The sequence below is a fragment of the Orcinus orca genome, chromosome 6, assembly GCF_937001465.1.
Source record: "Orcinus orca chromosome 6, mOrcOrc1.1, whole genome shotgun sequence".
Lineage (NCBI taxonomy): Eukaryota > Metazoa > Chordata > Mammalia > Artiodactyla > Delphinidae > Orcinus > Orcinus orca.
The window spans coordinates 105,762,294-105,784,613 of record NC_064564.1 but is presented as its reverse complement, the minus strand read 5'-3'; the positions used below and the strand labels follow the sequence as shown (position 1 = coordinate 105,784,613).

Sequence of the window (22,320 nt, the reverse complement as noted above, 5' to 3'; positions counted from 1 at the left end):
GTCTTGTTTTTGTATCCATTCAGCCAATCTATGTCTTTTGGTTGGAGCATTTAATCCATTTCCATTTAAGGTAGTTATTGATACGTGTATTCCTATCACCATTTTATTAATTGTTTTGGGTTTGTTATTATAGGTCTTTTCCTTCTCTTGTGTTTCCTGCCTAGAGAAGTTCCTTTAGCATTTGTTGTAAAGCTGGTTTGATGGTGCTAAATTCTCTTAGCTATTGCTTGTCTGTAAAGGTTTTAATTTCTCCATCGAATCTGAATGAGATCCTTGCTGGGTAGAGTCATCTTGGTTGTAGTTTTTTACTTTCATCACTTTAAATATGTCCTGCCACTCCCCTCTGGCTTGCAGAGTTTCTGCTGAAAGATCAGCTGTTAACCTTACGGGGATTCCCTTGTATGTTAATGTTGCTTTTCCCTTGCTGCTTTTAATATTATTTCGTTGTATTTAATTTTTGATAGTTTGATATAGTGTCTTGGTGTGTTTCCTCTTGGATTTATCCTGTATGGAATTCTCTGCACTTCCTCGACTTGATTGACTCTTTCCTTTCCCATATTAGGGAAGTTTTCAACTATAACCTCTTCAAATATTTTCTCAGTCCCTTTCTTTTTCTCTTCTTCTTCTGGGACCCCTATAATTGGAATGTGGGTGTGTTTAATGTTGTCCCAGGGGTCTCTGAGACTGTCCTCAATTCTTTTCATTCTTTTTTCTTTATTCTGCTCTGTGGTAGTTATTTCCACTATTTTATCTTCCAGGTCACTCATCCGTTCTTCTGCCTCAGTTATTCTGCTATTGATTCCTTCTAGAGGATTTTTAATTTCATTTGTTGTGTTGTTCATGATTGTTTGCTCTTTAGTTCTTCTGGGTCCTTGTTAAACGTTTCTTGTATTTTCTCCATTCTATTTCCAAGATTTTGGATCATCTTTACTATCTTTCCTCTGAATTCTTTTTCAGGTAGACTGCCTATTTCCTCTTCATTTGTTTGGTCTGATGGGTTTTTACCTTGACTCTTCATCTGCTGTGTGTTTTCTGTCTTCTGATTTTGCTTCACTTACTGTGTTTGGGGTCTCCTTTTCGCAGGCTGCAGGTTCATAGTTCCCGTTGTTTTTGGTGTCTGTCCCCAGTGGCTAAGATTGGTTCCGTGGGTTGTGTATGCTTCCTGGTGGAGGGGACTGGTGCCTGTGTTCTGGTGGATGAGGCTGGATCTTGTCTCTCTGGGGGGCAGGACCGCATCTGGTGGTATATTTTGGGGCGCCTGTGATCTTATTATGATTTTAGGCAGCCTCTCTGCTAATGGGTGGGGTTTTGTTCCTGTCTTTCCAATTGTTTGGCATAGAGTGTCCAGCAGTGTAGCTTGCTGGTCGTTGAGTGGAGCTGGGTCTTAGTGTTGAGATGGAGATCTCTGGGAGAGCTTTCACCGCTTGATATTACGTGGAGCTGGGAGGTCTCTGGTGGAGCAATGTCCTGAACTTGGCTCTCCCACCTCAGAGGCACAGGCCTGACACCCGGCTGGAGCACCAAGACCCTGTCAGCCACATGGCCAGGTTCGTGGGGAGTTTCTTGTCTTTCAGGAAGTCTGAGGTCTTCTGCCAGCGTTCAGTAGGTGTTCTGTAGGAGTTGTTCCACATTTAGATGTATTTCTGTTGTATTTGTGGGGAGGAAGGTGATCTTTACATCTGACTCCTTCACCATCTTGAAGGGCTCCCCCCAAAGGTGTTTCATGTGCTGCCAACTCTCTGGTTCCACCCATTATGTTTAATTTGTCCATTTTTGTGCCCACCTCCTACTCTGGGCTGTGAGAGCTAATTAAAGTAGTAAGGATTCAACAAATATTTCTTGGATTTTTCCAAACTGGCAAAGAAAAGACATTCTAAAATGTTAATTTCACTTTCCTTTTTGAAATATCTCCTGCAGAGACTGTTGACGATTTTGAAGGAACACTTAAAAGGCAGCTTCACTGAATTTAGATCTTCACATTTCCAAATATTTCATTTGCCTCCAAATGAAATATTTATGAAGAAAAAGACGCTATATGTAACTTATATTATTAATTATGAAAAAAATGGTATTAAGGATCCCCCAAAATCACAAAACTAAATATTCCACATATTTCCATTTTCTTTCAGATTGTCATGGCCTTCCTTAGATTCAGCATTCCAGAAGTTTTATGCCTCAGTTTGACTTGTCAGCCATTCTCTTTATTAATATACTTACAGTTAATTTGTGGTTGTTCATGATTTTGTCAAAACAGGAAAACTACAACCAAGGATGATGTGGGTCTTTAGCTTTGTATATTAAAGCACTGAGTCATAGAACTTCGAACTGGCTAAGTTTGAAGTTCAGTTGTGCCATTTTAAATAATTTGACATTGCAAGAATAACTATATATTTTAAGAAGAGTCTCCATTTTATCATCTGCAAAATAGAAATAATGTTATCTGTCTCAAAGGATAGTTCTGTGGATTTAATGCCATGGAGCATATGAAACAGTCTGGCACATTATCTATCATATAGTAGGTGCAGGGTAGTCATCCACTCACTCTTACTCAGGCATTTAAATATAATGTAAATTATGAATAACCCATTGTAAAGGTGGGCACTGGGAATGGGCATTGTAAGAACAGAATGCGCAGAGGTAGTAAAGTATGATGATTTGTAGTGTATTCAGTCAGTGCACTTGGGGAGAGAATCTAGAGAACAGGGTGACTTGAGGGTGGGAGGTGGAAAAGTTAAGTAGAAAAGCTTAGTATACAGAGGATCCAGCTCATGAACATTGAATGCAAGACTAAGAGGCAAGGTGATCAGTAAGGAATTGTTAAATCTGTCTAACTAGGGGAGTGTCATAGTCATATCTGTATCTAGAAAGATCACTCTGGCAACTAGAGTGGTGTTTAGGATGGAGGTGGCAGAGATATTGATACATGAAACAGGAAGACCAGCAGGAAGATGACTGTGATAGTCCAAGTCAGAGTGCTGTTTTTGAATGGCAGATAGCAAGAAAGAATGGATTTCTGAAGCAAAGGATATAAGGGGAGGGAGGAGAAGTAAAGGACCACACTGAGGTTTACAGGGAAGACAGGAGAAGGATAAAGTTGTCAAGAGAAGTGGATGAATATGAAAACAAAGGGAATTGACAGGATGTGGTGATGGTGGTGATGGTGGTCTTGGTGGTGGAGATGGTTGAATAGGGTAGAGGAGGAATTTGGGAAAAGTCTCAGGCTTATCACAAGCATGATTTGGGAGACTGTGTGATTCACCTGAATGTGGACCATGAGAAGAGGAAATTTGTGAGAGTGATGATGGCTTTCATTTGGGATACTTCGATTTTGAAAAGCCTATGGGATTTCCTAGAGAAATTGATTATGTGGTTGAAAATAATAATATAAACTATGCACGTTATAATGAACACTCAGTCCAGTGGTTCTAGGCTTATTTTTAACCACACACATATACCCAGTAAAAATTTTTGACTACATACCTCCCTATTAATGTATGTACCTGAATGATTTATGCATGTTACCTTCACTAGCTAATATCACAGCTCCTCAGTGCTCAATGTTCCCTTAGAGCAAAGGATCAGCATTAATAATTGTATATGTAAATCCATATTTTAATCAGTCCTCTTGATCATCTCAGATTGTTTTGGCCAATTCTTTTGGGGTTTTTTCAGTGATAATTTTAATTTGTCAATGACTTTTTAAAAATTGAAGTATAGGTAATTTACAATGTTGTATTAGTTCCAAGTGTACAGTAAAGTGATTCAGTTATACATATATATATTCACGTATATATATTCTTTTTCAGATTTTTTTCCATTATAGGTTATTACGAGATATTGAGTGTAGTTTCCTGTGCTATACAGTAGGTCCTTGTTGTTTACCTCTTTGATGTATAATAGTGTGTATATGTTAATCCCATACTCCTAATTTATCCCTCCACCATGCTGCTATCCCCTTTGGTAACCATAAGTTTGTTTTCTGTGTCTGTGAGGTTATTTCTGTTTTGTAAGTTCATTTGTGTCATTTTTTTAGATTCCACGTATAAGTGATATCATATGATATGTATCTTTCTCCTTCTGATTTACTTAATACTATAATCTCTGTGTCCATCCATGTTACTGCAAATGGCATTATTTCATTCTTTTTTCTGGCTGAGTAATATTCCATTATATATATATGTGTGTGTGTGTGTGTCAATATATACATATATACACATATATGTGTGTGTATATACAGCGTGTGTATGTATGTATATATATACACACACATACCACATCTTCTTTATCCATTCATCTGTCAGTGGACATTTGGGTTGTGTCCATGCCTTAGCTATCGTAAATAGTGCTACTGTGAACATTGGGATGCATGTATCTTTTCAAATGAGAGTTTTCTGGACAATTCTTGAAAAATATAATTTGATCCTTATTGTTTGGGTTTGGCATTGTGATGTGGCTGGTCCTCTACAGTTTTCTTGCTCACGTTGGGTTGAATTATTATCATTAACGTCATCCACAGATTCTTTTTAAGCCACTTACTTATTTTGTGAGAGTTGGTTTAGTTTTTAAGCCACTTACTTATTTTGTGAGAGTTGGTTTAGTTAATATCAGATAATGTAATTGTAAACTGCATATCACTAGGCACAGATAAATGCCAGGGCATCACAAGACACTGAAAGTAAAGGGAAGATGGAGCCCAGCTTCTTCATGCTGTAGGGCTCGCATTCTTCATTCTAGTATCATTGGTGACTTGTGACTGTCTGACATTTGGGCTGACACTGAATGTAGATAATAAACACGTGACTAGAAGTTCTGGTATTTTTTCCTGCTCCTGTGCCCTGATTAGTAAATACTAATTGGAGTTCATTGAACTTTTACATTGAGCTGGACACTGAGTTAAGCATTTTAATACGTGAAATCTTTTCTTTGACCAAATAGGATTCAGAGTAAGATCAGGAAATCAACAAAAGAAAAGACAAATAAAAAAACTTAATTCTTCTCTCACTCTGTTTAAACTTACTTTTATCGGGTTTCCTCTGGCATTTGGATGAAAGTTAAGGCAAGTCCGTGATTTTTCCAAATTATGTTCAACAATTTTCTATTCACCTCTGCTTATCACATATAGTCTCAGTTCAGTAGTTAAAGTTTCCAGTTCAGTGTGTTACAAAGTAAATCAAATTTCATTTAAAGTGGAAACTTAACTTTCCTCCAGTTTCTCCTGTCTTTTCCCAATGATTTTGTCGTATCTCCTCCTCTTTGCTAACCTTCATCTTGATTTCTTCAAGGTGCGGGATTTAGTGAAGGATGGAGAGATAGGAGGTAGCAAGAATCTTCCTTGACTAGTACTTTTTTGACAACTGTGCATCAGTTCTCTGTGGGCTTAGCAGGCGTTTAATTCCAACCTTTTTAACTTACAACATTTGGTGGGTATCTTTGGAGCTTTCGTTCTTCCCTGAGATCTCTCACTTGTGATTCTTTTGATGAAGGAAAATACACATCTTTTCCACTGCTTTCTGACCACTCATTCCTTGGACCCTTGATCAATGTCAGGCCAATCCCACTTTCCCCTTACTGGTGTCACCTGAAAAAAAAAAAAAAAAACGCACAACCTAAAAGTTGAGCATCATGTTTCATTTGGTGGACAAAACTGAGGACTTGAGCATGGGACACAGCCCCTCAGAGAGCTCTGAGAGATTGCTCCAAAGAGGTAAGGGAGGAACCAGGTTGTATAAGAATTTTTGCCACAAAGAACAGGTGGTTGGAACTTCGAAAGATTACTGATTACCAAAGAAAACCAGATACCTCAAGTTAATGAATTTGACTTGAGGTATCTCAAGGTGCAAGAGCCTGGGCTCATTGGAATCATTCCTTTGATATGCACCTTAGCTGTCTAAGGCCAGTATCCTGTGCTCTCCCATCCTGAGTCCGTCAGGGCGCACCTTCGGTTGAGGGGGCCGTAGTGGCTTGATGGCCACAACATCCTTTGTTTACTAACGTGGCAGGCAGCATTTTCCATTCACACTGGCGTGCCCTTTCCCTCCACTTTAGCTTTCTCTTGCATGTGGCCCACCTCCGATCCATGAGGGGAACATTCCTTTTACACAGGAGCTCAGCACTTACTTCCCAATTTGCAGCCTCTACTCCGCCGCCAGGTTTCAGCCCTCTGTAGAATTCCCTCTTTAGAATTCTTTTTTTAGATTTCTGCCGTGTGAGTCAGACACCAATCTGGCATATTCCTCCAAGCTTCTGGGACATTTATCATGTTCTTTGTGGGGTCTTGTTGAAGCTTGAGGTGCAGGGCTACTCCCCTGACTCTCCCCTGGAGCTGTGTGGGAGTGGGCAGGGGGATTCACAGCAGGCAGGCCGTTCTCCCTCAGACTCCACTGGAGATCCCAACATCTCACTCTGTTATCCTGTGGGTGAGAGGTTAAGAATCTCAAAAAGTGCCTTTTGGCTCCCTTTTTTATACGTCCTGTATAGTCGTCAGGCACCCCTCTTTAGAATATAATAACTATTGTCTTGGTCTTGGCTCAAAACTAGACTAAAATAATTGTATTTGAAGTCCTATTTTAATTCTTATCTGAACCCTAGGAGGTACTTATCCTCCTATTACTGCCTGAATTTTACAGATGAGGAAACTGAGGCAAAGGGGGTTATTAATGTGCACAAGGTCACCCAGCTTTGTAGCTTTGTTATCTCCTGGGAGATATCTTATCTGGAAGCCTGGATGAGCTCCTCAGGTTGACCCAGGCTTAGGATGCAGGCACTGTGGGTGATCTCAGATTGGGTCATCAGCCTCAGGGCCCCAGGGATGGGGACAGAGCAAGCGTCGCCTTCCACTCTCTGGCCTGAATGTGAGCTACGGCCCAGCAGTCCCTGTAGGGAACTCCAGAGGGGAAGCTGGTGATACTGCTACTGGAAGGCCCTTGTCTCCTCTGTCTCCGGTGTGTGCTCCTCGGATGTAAGTAATTTACAATGGCAACAATTAGAGAATGTGCTCCGTGTGGGATGAACCCGTTCCCTTAATGACACTGCAGGCGTGTATATATAGCATGGTTCAGCTGACGTGCTCTCCGTGCTTCAGCCCACGTCCGCAGCTCCACGCCAACCAGAGCCCCTCACAGCAGCCGGCCTGTGACTCACGGAAGGTCACAGTCAGGTCAAGGACGGTGCTCGGAAATAGAACCAGCCTCTCTTTCACAGGCTCTAAAACTCAGTGGCAGGATGTTCCCTTTATGAATGTTGGAAAAACAACAGTTCTAAAATGCATGGTGGTGGATATCCAGGGCTGTCCCTGCGATTTGGGGATGGAGAGACGTGGCCGTGAGCATGGGAGTTTTTATTTGAAATGTATTTATTGTTTGTTTGTTGATTTTGAAGGGAGGGGGCAAGTGCTCAATCAATCATAGTGGGGAGTGAATTGGGTTCTCCAAATGTTAATAAAAGCAAGGAGAAGGAATCTAAAAAAATGATACAAACGAACTTATATACAAAACAGAAATAGACCCACAGACATAGAAAACAAACTTATGCTTACCAAAGGGGAAGGGGGGTGGGATAATTAGGAGTTTTTGATTAACATATAACACTACTATATATAAAATAGATAACCAGCAAGGACCTCCTGTATAGCACAAGGAACGGAACTACACTCAATATTTTGTAATAACCTATAAGGGAAAAGAATCTGAAAAAAATAGATATACATGTATGTGTAACTGAATCAATTTGCTGTACACCTGAAACTAACACAACATTGTAAATCAACTATACCTGAAAAACAAGATAAAAAACAAACAAAACAAAAGGAGATGGATGAGTGACCTTTCCAGGTGGTGTCACAAAGCGGAAAAGGTTCGTTTGAGCCCTGTCTTACCCAGTGAAAATAGAATACCATCCATATGCGTAATTTTAAAGTTTTAGCAGCCACATTAAAACAATTAAAAAGAAACAGGTGAAACGAATTTTAATAACATATTGTATTTACTCCAGTATATCCAAAAGAGTAGTATTTCGACATGTAGCCAACATAAAATATCCGTGAGATATTTTACAGCCGGTTCCTCTAAGTGTCTGAGATCCGGTGGGTGTGTATTTCATACTCACAGCACATCTCGATTTGGACGAGCCGTATTTCAAGTGCTCAGTAGCCACACGTGGTCAGTGGCTCCCAACGTGGACAGCACAGCCTCCAGTTCTAACTCTGCCATTTGCCAGCTCTGTGATGGTGGGCCAGTTACTTATCCTTTCTGGACCTTAGTGTCCCCTCCCCCCACATGTAAATGGGGACCATAACCTCTCCGTATTGCAACAAGGTCACATGTGTAAAGCAGCACATAGTAAGTGCTCAGTTAATGGATTGGTGATTCCCTCCTCCAACTGACCTGCATCGCAACTAAACTGTAAGCTCCCTGCAGGAGACTGAAATACAACTTGGCCTCTGACTGTATCGAAATGCAAACCGTTGCTGACCCTCTCTTTCCTCTCCTTCCACTGACATTTCTTTTTCCCCAAAGCTCTGCATTGCTCACTCCTTCACTTTCTTCAGGTCGCCTCTCAAAGGTGACTTCATCAGAGCAGCTTTTCCTCAGCACCTTGTATGTAAAGCAGCAGCCTCACTCTCAATCCTGTTTTATCTGCTTTGGTTTTCTTTAGAGCACTGCTCACCGTCACACGTGCATTTACTGCTCATTTGTTTACTTCTCCCAGCCCAACAGAAAAGAAGCCCTGCTCACTGTTTAATTTCCAGCTAAACCTGTTAATGGATGAATGAATGAATTTATTGAACATCTACAGTGCTTTGCCCTTGGTGGATAGCATGGAAATGAAATATACAGTCCTTGCTTGAGGGATTCAGAGGGAGATACAGGTGCTTGAAGGCCCTACATGGGTCCTGAAATCTCACTCAAGCCTCTGCCACCTGGGTGCTACCCTGGGCACACACGCCATCACTCTGCCCTCTCCCACCCCCAAGGCTTGTTGTATGGCACTTGCTCTGCTCAAATTCCCTTTTGCTCATCTCTGCTCACCAAAAGCTTGCATGCTATGAAGGCCCCGCTCAAACACCACCTCTTGTAAGGATCCTTTCCAGGTCTCTTGGCCAGAAACATTATCTCTGGCCTCTATTCTTCCACGGGACGTTTTTCTTTGCTTATAGTATTTATGACAGCCTATTTCATACTAGAATTCCTCAGGCCTCGGTGTGACTCCTCCACAATATTTTGAATCTCTGGAGGGCAGGATCTAATTTCAGCTGGGTGGGGTGAGGGTGGGGATGTAGTGGAAACTATACCCGTAATGAGATATACACAGGTTAGATTCTTGAATACTTAGGACCTGCAAGCTTGGGAAAGTTATTTAATGTCTTCAAGTTCCAACGTGCTCATCTGTTAAATGGGAGAGCTGTACCCACCTCGGGGAAGAAACCTTTGTTAACATCTAGTCTGAATTGGATGCTTTGGCTACTGCCAAGAGAACAGACATTTTTCGATCCAAGTACACAATAGGTGCTCCATACATGTCAGTCATGGGACCCTTATATTAACCCAAGTCTCCAGTACAGTTGGTGCGAATTTGGGCCTTTTTACAGAATGGGAATCACTGTGTCTGTCGTGATATGACAATATTTAGGTAACATACATACTAATCCTTGCTCTTGCCCAACAAAATGTCCAGTTCTATTCAAATGCACCTCATAGAAACTTGCATGTTCATTTTTAGTGTTCTGTGGATTATTGTGATTTTCTGAGCCAAGAGAGATGTATTCAGACTTCTTCTGTGAAGCAGTCATGTGTACTTGCTGAGATGTAGATTGTATCGTAGACCCCAACTGCAAAAGAGGTTCAGACACAGCTACTGACCTGTCTTGGCCCACTGCCCAGCCAAGACAACGTGGCAGCATGAAAACCAGGAGCTGGAAGACAGGAGTCTAGCCCAGTCAGCCACTCAGGTCCTGATCTTGTAAGAAGGAGTTGGATTAGAGCAGGATTTAACTTTTGCTCCACTGACATTTTAGGTCCAATAGTCTTTGTCATGGGGGGAGGGGCCATCCCGTGCACTGTAGGATGTGCAGCAACATCCCTGGCCTCTACCCACTAGATGCCAGTAGCATCCCCTCCGTTGGGACAAGCAAAGATGTCCCTTAGGTGGCAAAATGGCTGCCAGAATGAAAGCACTGGGTTCCATCTTTCAAATTTCAGCAAATTCTAGGGCTCGGGGCTGAGGTCTTACCCTCCGACGTGCAGACACACACACACATACGCTGATGTTCCATGTCTAGCCTTGTTTCACTTTTGAAAGCTGCAGTGTTCCGAATCCTGTTTCCTTGTGAACAGTCTAACAGCCAGGCATTCTCTCCCAGGCTCCCACCCCGCACCCACTCACAGCAGAAGCCACGCAGAAGGGCTGGATGGGTGACACGCTGTGATTTCAGTGTGCTGTAGCTCCCCGCCGGGATCTCTGAACAATCGCCTCCACCCCCTGCTTGCCGCTCAGGTGGGCTCTGGCAGACGGTTTTGGCAGCTGGAGCTGTTACAGTTCTGTACTCCACATGTACGTCTTTGTTGTAGGCTCTGAACAAAACCTGAGGCCACAGCTTCTGCCAGCCCACTCCTCTGCTCACATGCCTTTTTCCTTTGCCCCCGACAGCTGGGGCCTGCAGTGCCAAGTAGATTTTTGTAGCTACTCATAATAAAATGGTGCAGTCGGACCACGGAGAGAAATCGCCAATTGGGTCGGAAATTCACATCTCTCTCTTTTTTTTTTTTTTTGCAGTACGCGGGCCTCTCTCACTGTTGTGGCCTCTCCCACTGTTGTGGCCTCTCCCGTTGCGGAGCACAGGCTCCGGATGCGCAGGCTCAGCGGCCATGGCTCACGGGCCCAGCCGCTCCGCGGCATGTGGGATCTTCCCAGACCGGGGCACGAACCCGTGTCCCCTGCATTGGCAGGTGGACTCTCAACCACTGCGCGACCAGGGAAGCCCTCTCTTTTTTTGATTTTCTCTCTTTCTTAGCTTGACTTTCTTCCCATTTTCAGCTGGAAGAGTAGACAAGTAAGGGATCATATTTCTTCATGTTTCTATGTGGTTTTCCACTCGACAAATTGGTTTTGTCCTCGCCATGTTTTTAAACGTTAGACATAAAAATCTGAGATCTAGACAGAGGCCATGACTGTCCAGAGTCACACAGCCAGCAGTATATAGAAACAGTCTTTTAAAGATTCTTGCCAGTTAAAGACTCACAGTCCCATGAGCAAAATGGACACAAACAAATAAGTACAATAAAAGATAGTAAGTACTAACATACAGTTATATAAAGGAGCAATGAGAGCTGAAAGAAAGGAACAACTAACAATTTTTGAGAGGAATAGAAAAAGGAAATGACCTTTGAGGACCTGACCTCAACTGGCTACTGAAAGATAAACGGGATTTGGTGGGGCAGTGGGGACTGTAGGAGCAAAGACACTCCCAGCAGGGACTGTGTGGACATCATCACCATCAAGATTTATCATTACCTGTATCCTCATCATCATTGATGCCATTTATTGAGCACTTCCTAAAAATGTCAGGTGCTTCATGGGACACTTGGACATAAATGGTGTCATTTCATTCTCATGCTAGTTCTGGGTGTAGGTGCTATTGTTAACTACATTTTACAGACAAGGAAACTGAGGCCCAGAAAGTGAAATCACTTGCCTGAAATAATACAGTTTATAATTGATGGAGCCTGCATTCCCAGCTACCTTTCAATGTAGAGTAAGATAAGCTCTTCTAGACTAAGTGGGGTGGTGGACACAGCACAGTGTTAAACTAGCAAGTAGAATGATGTTGTGATGATAAAAACAAAACTTGTAAATTTTCCAAGGAACCCCTACTTAAGCTCTCCCTTAGTCTTAAGCATTTCTCCAACATGGCACCCCTGTGCTGTGCTACCACCGAAAAAAGAGGCGGGCAAGACCCCACTAGTTCCTTGGCTTTTAGTTCCCCTTCTGAGTACGAGAGAACCTCGAGGCTCAGAGTCACTGATGGGTGGATCCTCTAGTTACATTGCCTTGGGGTGAAGGAGACAGTCCACTAAGCGTTGTAGAAGTGCGTTCAAATGAACTCCATAAACTCTCCATCTGTAAGGTATTCAACCCGGATAGCCGTGATCATGATGCATCCCAAGACTTTTTGTACTCACCTGATGATGCAAAAGCAAAGCCTGTGTTCAGTTGGTGCATGTCTGTGGGAGAGGAGGAGAGAAAGGGATTCTCCTTCACCGAGTCCCTGCTGTGAGATTCAGGTTGTTTGTGAAGATAGCGGGTGGGATGGATACTGGAGTTCTATCTCCAAGTTCCTTCCTGGCTGTAGGAGACTCTGTTTCTGCATTCATTCATTTCACTCTTTCAACACTTATGCCTTGAATACCTATGATGTGCCAGGTGCCAAGATACAGGCGCTTAAGCCCGTCCTCTGTTTTACGGATGAGGAAACTGCATCCCTAAGAGATTCAGCAGTTTGTACGTGTTCATGCGTGTTCACAGAACATGTGAACAACAAAGCAGGAATGCAAGCCCAGATGTCCATAGATGCCACGCTCTTAACCAGAAACTGCACTGATTTTTGTAAACCCTGACACACTCTACTGATGTAAAGGATTATGATGATGTGTTAAGAGCATTTAAAAAATTTTTCCTTTGTCTCTCTCTCTCTCTCTTCCTTTTATTTTGCTTCACCCTCCCCCCTTTCCTCTCTCCCTCTTTTGTTTCCTCTTTCTTTCTCTCTCTTTTTTATTCTTTTCTTCATAGGACTCCACAGAATGGAGCAAGAATGAGAGGAAAAAGGCCGGCAGAAAAGCATGAACTGGAGGTTTGTTGAGCTCCTCTACTTCCTGTTTGTATGGGGCCGTATCTCAGTGCAGCCCTCCCACCAGGAACCAGCTGGGACAGACCAACATGTCTCCAAGGAATTTGATTGGCTTATTTCAGACAGGGGGCCTTTCCACCACTCCAGGAGCTACCTATCCTTTGTGGAAAGACACCGTCAAGGATTTACAACCAGATATAAAATATACAGGTAAGAGCTGGGCTAAGCTTGCCTTTGCTTTTCATTCACTGAGTGCTTTTGGGGGGCCACACATTGGCATGGGCCTCGCTGTATGGAGGAGTGTCTGAGCCAAGTCTGTTATGCACTTTTTCATTATTAATTTATCTATTTATTTATTCATTTATCCATCTATTTAATTTATTACATTGTGCAAGAGATTAGCAATGGTGAGTGAGAATAGCTAGTATTTTTTGAGTACTTACTACTGTGTGCTGGGCATAGTACTTTGTAAACTATCTCATTAAACCTTACAGTAACATCAGAGATAGCATCTATTTGTTTTCTCCACTTTATAGAAGGGGTAACTGGGCTTCTGCTAGGTGAAATAACTTGTCCAAAGTCACACAGTCTGTGAGTGGTGGGACTGGGATTCAAGCCCTGGTTTATCTGCATGCATAGTCACAGACAGTGTTTTTAGTCAGTTCCATCAGGTGTAGGCTGTGTTGTTTTGCAGATGCTATTAATAGAGCAAATATCCTACCCAGACATATTCACACATTTGGAAACAAGTAGGGACTCTCAGTGAATACCTCTTTCTTGAGCAAGTCCGAACTGGTCTTTGGCCTTTGGGAATCCTAATCATCCCAAAAGGACTTAGCCCCAGATTCTTCCTCTTTGAGAGTCTAAGAAACCATCTTGGACTCTCCCCACCCTACTTGATCACCTCTCTTTGATATTTCCACAGCTCTCTACACTTACACCTCTTTAGTTGTCAACCATTTGGAGAAATACCATTCTTATATTTCTCTTTCACCTTACTGGAAACTCTGTGAGGCCAAGACTTATATATAATTCATTTCTGGATCCCCAGAGTGATTTTTGTTCTGCCTTGTATCATAAGGACACGAAAAATGTGGACTTAAGTAAATTGGAGAATGCAAAAAACTCTCTAGAGCTCTCTCTAAGACAGCTTAAGCTTCGTCTTAAGGTCAAGGAACACTTCTGGGCCAACTGAAATAGGAGACGAGGAAGCATGGCGGAGGAAACAATCCTAACCTGCAGCTGGGAAGCCGTGAATTCAGATCTTATGTCTTCTGTGTATTTGACATGAAAATGGGCATATCTCCTTTGCACGCTGTGTGACATTGTGGACCTAGGGATGGATGATTCATGAATTTGCTACCAGCTGCAGATGCCTGTGATTCTGTGCTGAACAGTCAAATCCAAGTTTGAAAGTTGGCCCTTATACAAAAGAAAGTTTGCATCTGCTTCTGTGTTCATATTTCACCTATGCTCTTCCTGGGATTCCACTGCTAAAACAAAAGTTTGCAGTCATCCAACAAGCTGATTTGTAAGATCCTTTCCAGCTCTAAAATTAAATAGAAGATTTAACCAAGGTCACATGGTTAATTAAATGATGGAGTTTAATCCAGAAGTCAGGCCCCTGGTCATCTAGTTACTCCTTCCTTCCTTTATTTAATCCTCAAATAATTATTAAGCACCAGCTAGAGGCCCAGCACTGTGTTTAAGGCAGATGACACGATGGCGAGTAAAACAAACATGGTCCTTGCTCCCATAGCAGTACATTAATTAAACACACACACACACGGTATAAGTGCTACAAAAGAGAAAGTGCAGGATAGGCATAATTGGAAGATCATAAACATTGATTTGGGACCTATTGTGTGAAAGATTAGGTGTGGCTCCTGTTGTAATCTTCACCTGGACACACATGCAAATAGGTACCCAGAGATGGGTGTGCTCATCTAGGCCAGGTTCAGACCAGAGCAAAAGCCAACAAGGATGTGCCCTCCAGGGCTGTTGTCCATTGACGCCTTCTCTTCACTACTTTGTTGAAACGCTAAAGCATGTCCACAGGTGATTCGAAGTGTGTCTTCCTGTGTGCTAACATGGACATAGCACATTAGAAACTTGACATTTGCATCATGAAAGAAAGGCTTTACTACCAGCATGCACCATATTATCTACAGAGCCAGCCTTTCTGAAATGTCCTAGACCTCAAGCTTCGGCCAGTGCCCCCAACCCTCGAATCCAGGCTAGAGCCCAGGGTGATCTGGGAGCTTCAGAAACTGGGAAGAAGTCTGCTCTCCTCACTTAAGTGGGTTAAGGCCATCTCTGTCCTCATTCATATGCAGGCAGAGGCTGGCTTCAGCTCATAGAGTCGTGGTGGGGAGTTTGTGCCACTGGCAATGATGAGAACCTTTCAAATTAAATCCCAGCAGAAGTCCTCTCTCCTGTTGCTTCACACGCTGAGCAATAAACTGTGCACAAACAGTAGTCTGGGTGCACGAGGTTCGTGCTCTGTCACTCCTAAGTCTGAGCTGATGTGTGGAGGCTGGGGGAGTTTTCTGAACTTGAATCTGCCTGGGTACAGGGACAGCATCCTTGATCCTGGAGGCAGAGAACCAGGGTCCTGGCTCAGTCCGCTCACCTCCCCACTGTGTGATTTAGGCCAAGTAGTGGGACTTCTCTGAGCTCCTGTTTTCTCATCTGCGGAAGGGGAATGTTCGCTAAGATGGTCTCCAAGGTCCTTCCCTTCTCTGAAAGTCTGTGATTCCATGAAATATTGTCATTTGGAAATACAGCATGGGATATCGGAGAGGACTCTGGACTTTGAGTCTGCAGACTCAGGTGGTGTTTATTTTGGGCTGCTTACTAGCTTCCTCATCCTGGGCAAATATATTCATGCATCATTCACTCAAGCGTACATCCAGTGCTTTAGAATTTAACACCAATCATGTACTGTAAGCCGTGCTATGATTCGGTAATACAGAGATGACCAAAAGAAAACAACAAAGCTCGCACACATACACACACACACACACCCCCACAACCTGCAAGGTCCATCCCCTCTTTCACCAAGCTCAGAGGTGGGGTGGAAGATGGAGGGAAAAAAGAGTGAATAAGCAAACAATTATCATTCCACAGAGAGGTATGAATAAGTAACCGCTCAGATACTCAATATTCTCTTCTCTAGAAAGGGACAGTGATGTCTGTCCCACCTACAAGGTCAAATGAGATTAACTTGGTGTGAGATGCTTTGCAAATTTAAATTTTCTTATCTCTGGAAAATTTTTTTATTAAGGTTCGAAATCATCATTCTAATAGAATCATTTAGTTTCAATTTCTGGTAAGCCCATACACATATTAGTCGTTAAATAGTCTGTGAGGGAGATACTAGTATTGCCCATATTACGAATGAGAAAACTCGGGCATCAAGAGGTGAAGGAGATTGTCCACATCACACATCTGGGATGTGGCAGAGCTGGGAATAAAAGCAGGCCTCTGAGATTCCACAACGTGAGCCCTTAACTCTATGTTGTCATAACCCTCTCTTAGTTCTTAGTTACCTGGTGTATGACCAAATACCCAGAGACTTCCGCTGACCACGGACAAGTTGCAACCTCTCTGTGACTTAGTTTCCTCATCTGTAAAATGGACATAATATTAAATGTCTTGTGTAGCCGCCGTGGCAAGAAATAGTTTAGCTGTCAATCATGGAGAGCTTGGAATTTTGCAGGAGCCGTTCCCTCCTTGACCTCAGACAGCTGATGGTATTGCTAGAAATGATTTCTTTTCTTCTTGTGGTATTTTAAAAGTCAGTTTGGTCCAAAGGGTGTTTCCTGTGTTCCCGCTGCCTTTTTGTGTTTTGTTTTTCTGTTTCTCTTTTCCTGACTTTGAGATCATCAGTAGTTGCCGTAAATTTGGCAGTTATTTCAGAGGTAGATTTAAAAGGAGGATTGTGGTACCCTTTGTTAAGCTTTGGTTTTGGAGAGTCAGGCCGGGGAGGGGGGTGGTGGGCACTGATAATGGTGGTCACTGTGCCACAAGACGTGGTTTCATATTGAGTGGTTTTCCCTACAGGTTTCAGAGCAAGTGGTTTGTGGCTTATGGTGCACCTTCCTTTGAGCCTTAAATAAGTACCTAAAAGTTGAATGTAAATCAAATCTTGGTAAACCATGTCTGATTGCCTAACCATCTTGCACATTTATCAGAGTTGCATAAATCTTTGTTCTAATCCACCATCTTGATGGTTCCTTCGTGTGTTTCACAAAAATATCTTTTGTAGGTTTTGTGGCAAAGATACTTCACTAAATGAATGGGGCTGGGGCTGGGGCTGGGTGGATGATTCTGCTGAGATGAATGAGATGTGACCCTTGTCCAAAAATCATTCAGGAGTATATATTGGAAATGCTGGAGAGGGTGTGGAGAAAAGGGACCCCTCTTGCACTGTTGGGGCGAATGTAAATTGATACAGCCACTATGGAGAACAGTATCGAGTTTCCTTAAAAAACTAAAAACAGAACTAACATATGACTCAGCAATTCCACTACTGGGCATATACCCTGAGAAAACCGTAATTCAAAAAGAGTCATGTACCAAAATGTTCATTGCAGCACTATTTATAAGAGCCAGGACATGGAAGCAACCTAAGTGTCCATCGACTGATGAATGGATAGAGAAGATGTGGCACATATGTACAATGGAATATTACTCAGCCATTAAAAAGAAACGAAATTGGGTCATTTGTAGGGAGGTGGATGGACCTAGAGGCTGTCATACAGAGTGAAGTAAGTCAGAAAGAGAAAAACAAATACCGTATGCTAACACGTATATATGGAATCCAAAAAAAAAAGGGTCTGAAGTACCTAGGGGCAGGACAGGAATAAAGACACAGATGTAGAGAATGGACTTGAGGACACAGGGAGGGGGAAAGGTAAGCTGTGACGAAGTGAGAGAGTGGCATGGTCATATATACACTACCAAATGTAAAATAGATAGTGGGAAGCAGCCGCATAGCACAGGGAGATCAGCTCAGTGCTTTGTGACCACCTACAGGGGTGGGATAGGGAGGGTGGGAGGGAGGTGCAAGAGGGAGGGGATATGGGGACATATGTATATGTATAACTGATTCACTTTGTTATACAGCAGCAACGAACACAACAATGTAAAGCAGTTATACTCCAATAAAGATGTTAAACATAAATTAATTGATTTTTTTAAAAAAGTGTATATTGGGTGCTTAGGTTTGTCAGTTGCTGTGCACTGGGGAATTGATGATATATAAGGTAGACAGGTCCCTGCTTCGAGGAGCTTACAGACTTGGGTGGTGAGGGTGAAGTCCACCATTCAGGATGCTGTGGTTGAACTTGAAAGGAGAACCCCCCCCCCCCCGCAACCTCTGGCTTCCAGATAGAATCTTGATATCACATGGTGCAAGGGTTGTATTTCTATTAGTGTGGCTCAAATTAGTCTAAATCAGCATTTCTTAAAGTATCTCACATGGAGCTGGAGTTCAGTGCGATGTTAAAAGGCATTTCTAGAAAAAAAAATCCCATAGTCAAATAAATAATAATAAAAACAGTAATAAGGATAAGTCAGTTGCTAACGTTGAAAGATTACCAAGCGTCTAGCATGGACACACAGTGTCTAAATTACTGCAACAGATTTTGGTCCTTATAATAATCCTGTGCTTAGGTATTGTTATCACCCCCATTTACATAGCTTGCCCAAGGAAAGAGCTACTTCATGGTAGAGTAGACTGTATCACAAACGAGCAGATTCCAGAGTCTGCATGTGTAACCATGCTATATTGCCTCCCAAATGACATATATTTGTTTGGAAAACCAAGAAAAGTTATACAGGCTTCCTTACCGCAGGGCTTTTCAAGGTCTTTCCTAGACTGTTTAACAATGTTTAAGCAAACCTCTTTGACCCTACCACCTCTTTTTCTCAGAGAGATCAGAATTCGGATGAGCAGGCTTCAGGAGGCACTGGCTCTACCTGGCTTTGGCAGCTTGAGTGTTGCTTCTTTGGATGCCAGCCTGTGTCAAAGTGATCTGAAAAGACACCGCTTCCACTTGGGGAGCTGGCCCCTGGCTGAGGAAGCCACCCTACCTGTTGGGATTTTGCTTGGAACACTTTGATCTAAATCTACTTCCTGGTTTATAATTCAAAGAAATGGAATTAACAGCTTCAGTTTTCTGTCACCAGTAATAACCTTATCTTTTTTTCCTCCTCCTCCTCATTTCTTAAATTTCTGCACTACTATTTCTTATTCCTAAATTTGGCATTTCACCCTGTGGGTATGGGGATGAAAACTTCAACAGAGGCCAGAGCCATAGTTACAGAGGAAGGTGAAACCTTGGTTTAATATGCAAAGAAGTGGCTGCACGTCAGAATCACCTGCAAAGCTTTTAAACAATTCCGACGCCTGGGTCCTTCCTCAGATATTTGGATTTGTAGTTGGTCTAGGATAGACATGAGAACCACCAACCTAGCGGTGATTTTGCTTCCTAATGGGACATTTAGAAATGTCAGGGGGCATTTTTGGTTGTCACAGTTGGTTGTGGGGAGGCGGTTTGCTCCTGGCATCTGGTGGATAGAAGCCAGGGATCAGGGATACAGCTGAACACCCTACAATGCAGAGACAGCCCTCTGCAGCAAGGAATTATCTGGCTCACAATGCCAGTAGCATAGAGGTTGAGCACCTTTGCTCTAAAGCAAGGATTTTAGGAAAAAAGGAAAAGGGATGGTTGGGAAGGATATTAGAAAAAATGGTTTTAGAGTTTGGTCCTCATGAGTTTGAGTTGGAATGAAGTGTAGGTGCCAGTGCAGTGTCTGGGTTCCCAAAACAATCTGGCTGCAGGACCAAAGGGGAAGGGATTTTCCATCTTTTCAGACATGCCCTCACATCAGGGTGGCAGCTGATGCGTTAAGGAAGGTGAATTGATTTTTGCTTCCTGCTGCAGAGAAGTAGCACTTAAGAGAAACTAGTTTTCTACCCCAGAAATAACCAGCCTCCGTTCCTCCAGGAGTTCTGGGAGATTTGGTGAGTTTCTCATCTGACTATAGTATTCTATAGGAGGTAAGATGTTTAGGCACCCACTGTTAGGTTCAGATACACATGGCCTGAGTCATAAAAAACCAGCTTGGGCAAAGTGCATTAAGGGATACTTTTTTTTTTTTCTTTAAGTGGGCTCAAAAGAAGATGAGACTGGGACGGTGTCCCACGTTTGTCATTGTCAATTTCAGCCACATAGAGGTTGGCATCACTGGTGAGAATCAATACCCTGTGCCCTTGCCCCTACCTTATCCCTCATTCAATCCAAGTTTTGGATCAAGCTGTCCGTGAATAGAGAGGGATGGGGAGGGATAGTCAGCAAACATCTCCCGGGCCACTTGATGTCAATTCAGAGATAATCTTCTGTGTTGATTATTTAAAATTGATCTTCCACTTCTAAGCCCAATAGCTTTATTGCTGCCAAATTGGTACCTTTGCAGTACTTTACCTCTTTGCTCCCATTCCATTACCAAACTGGCTTCTGTGAGCTGCTAAGCTTAGTTTGCTGCAATCTCTGCAGAGCAATTGTTCAGCTTTAGTCAGGAGCCATGTCTGAAAATGGACTGGCTTTCGCACACCTCCCTCCAAAGGGCAGACTGACACGGGGTCTTAAAACGGACATAATAAGATATGGTGATTGTTATGACTGGGGAAATCAGGAGGAGAATGAAGACAAGCCCTTGGAGCTTCAGACTCTATGCCCCAAATCTTGGCTGAGGAAGAAAGAAAGGGACCCGATCTGTGATCTGGAGCACCTGCCACTCATTCATTCATTTGAAAAATGTTTACTGATCTCCGAATTCCTACTGACCAGTCACTACGACAGTTCCTTGGAGTTACGAGAGGAAAGACTGGATCCCTGACCTCAAGGAATTCAAAGTGTCTTGGGGAAAACCAACTGATGGGCAGATAACCACAGTGCCATAGGCTCAGTTCCCTGATTGATCAATACGCTGGGTGCTGTGTTTGTGGTGGGGATGGGAACTACCCTTGGCATTGGGATCATGAATGTGGGGAACGATGGGGGGAAAAGACAAATCTAGGGAGGCATCCTAGAGGGAGGGGTATTTGACTCAGTCTTTAAGGAGGATTAGGATTTTATGAGAAGGCAGTGGGGGAAAAAGCAGCCCAGATAAAGGGAGGTAGTGCCTGCAAAGGCAAAGAGGCAGAAGAAATCCTGGAACTCTGTGTGTGTGTGTGTGTGTGTATGTGTGTGTGTGTGTGTGTGTGTATTTTGAGTAGTATAGTAGTCCCCTCTTAGCCAAGGTTTCATGTTCTGCGGTTTCAGTTACAATCAACTGCTGTCCAAAAATATTACATGGAAAATTCCAGAAATAAACCACTCAAAAGTTTTAAATTGCACACCATTCTGAGTAGTGTGATGAAATCTTGTACTGTCCAGCTCCGCCCCTCCCAGGTCCCGAATCATCCCTTTGTCCAGTGTATCCCCTCCTGTTAATCAGTAGCCGTCTCGGTTTTGGTTTTCAGATCAACTGTCTTGGGATCTCAATGCTTATGTTCAAGTAGCTCTTGTTTTACTTAGTAATAGCCCCAAAGTGCCAGAGTAGTGGTGCTGACAATTCAAATGGGCCATAGAGAAACGGTGAAGCGCTTCCTTTAAGTGAAAAGGTGAAATCTCTCAACTTAATAAGGAAGGAAAAACACTTATATGCTGAGGTTGCTAAGCTCTATGGTAAGAATGAATCTTCTGTGAGATTGTGAAGAAGGAAACAAATTCATGCTAGCTTTGCTGTCACACCTCAGACTGCAAAAGTTATGGCCAAAGTGCATGATAAGGGCTTAGTTAAGGTGGAAAAGGCATTACATTTTTATCATAAGGTATTTATAGAGAAAGAAAGGTGAGGGGGAGAGACCACATTCACATAACTTTTACAGTATATTGTTGTAATTGTTCTATTTTATTATTAGTTACTGTTGTTAAATTCTTACTATGCCTAATTTATGTATCAAACTTTATCAAAAGTATGTATATATAGGAAAAACATATGGTATACATAGTGTTCAGTACTATCCATGGTTTCAGGCATCCACTGGGCATCTTGGAATGTTTCCTCCACCAATGGGGTGGTCCTACTGCAGTGATGATAGGAAATAAGGCTGGATGGCAGCTTGGAGCCAACAGTGAAAGGAATTTAGGAAGGCAAATTGATTTCAAACAACCTTCAAACTCCAGTTAATTGTCAGGGTACTAGTACATTTCTCTTTAGAACAGTGGGGTTTTTTGTTTGTTTCATTTTTACATTTCTTGACCTCACTTATGCTAAGAAATACATTTCAGGACACTCAATAAGCCTAGAGATAAGAAGATATGTAATTGAAATGAAAACTCATGCAAAAAATACTTAACCTTACTCCATGTGATGCATCTTGATATTTTCTACTCTATACTGTTCTAATATAACCTATTCCTTTC

At 42.6% G+C, this 22,320-nt stretch overlaps 1 protein-coding gene across 2 annotated transcripts in view; it reads left to right on the top strand.

The window, feature by feature from the left end:
- The window catches only part of BRINP1 (BMP/retinoic acid inducible neural specific 1), a 183,252-nt gene that overhangs the window by 44,320 nt on the left and 116,612 nt on the right, over positions 1 to 22,320 (top strand). For both annotated transcript variants that reach the window (XM_049711018.1, XM_004269284.4), the window contains exon 2: positions 12,784 to 13,051. In XM_049711018.1, the coding sequence (XP_049566975.1) occupies positions 12,834 to 13,051 (218 nt within the window). In that variant the 5' untranslated portion in view covers positions 12,784 to 12,833. The remainder of the gene's footprint in view (positions 1 to 12,783; positions 13,052 to 22,320) is intronic.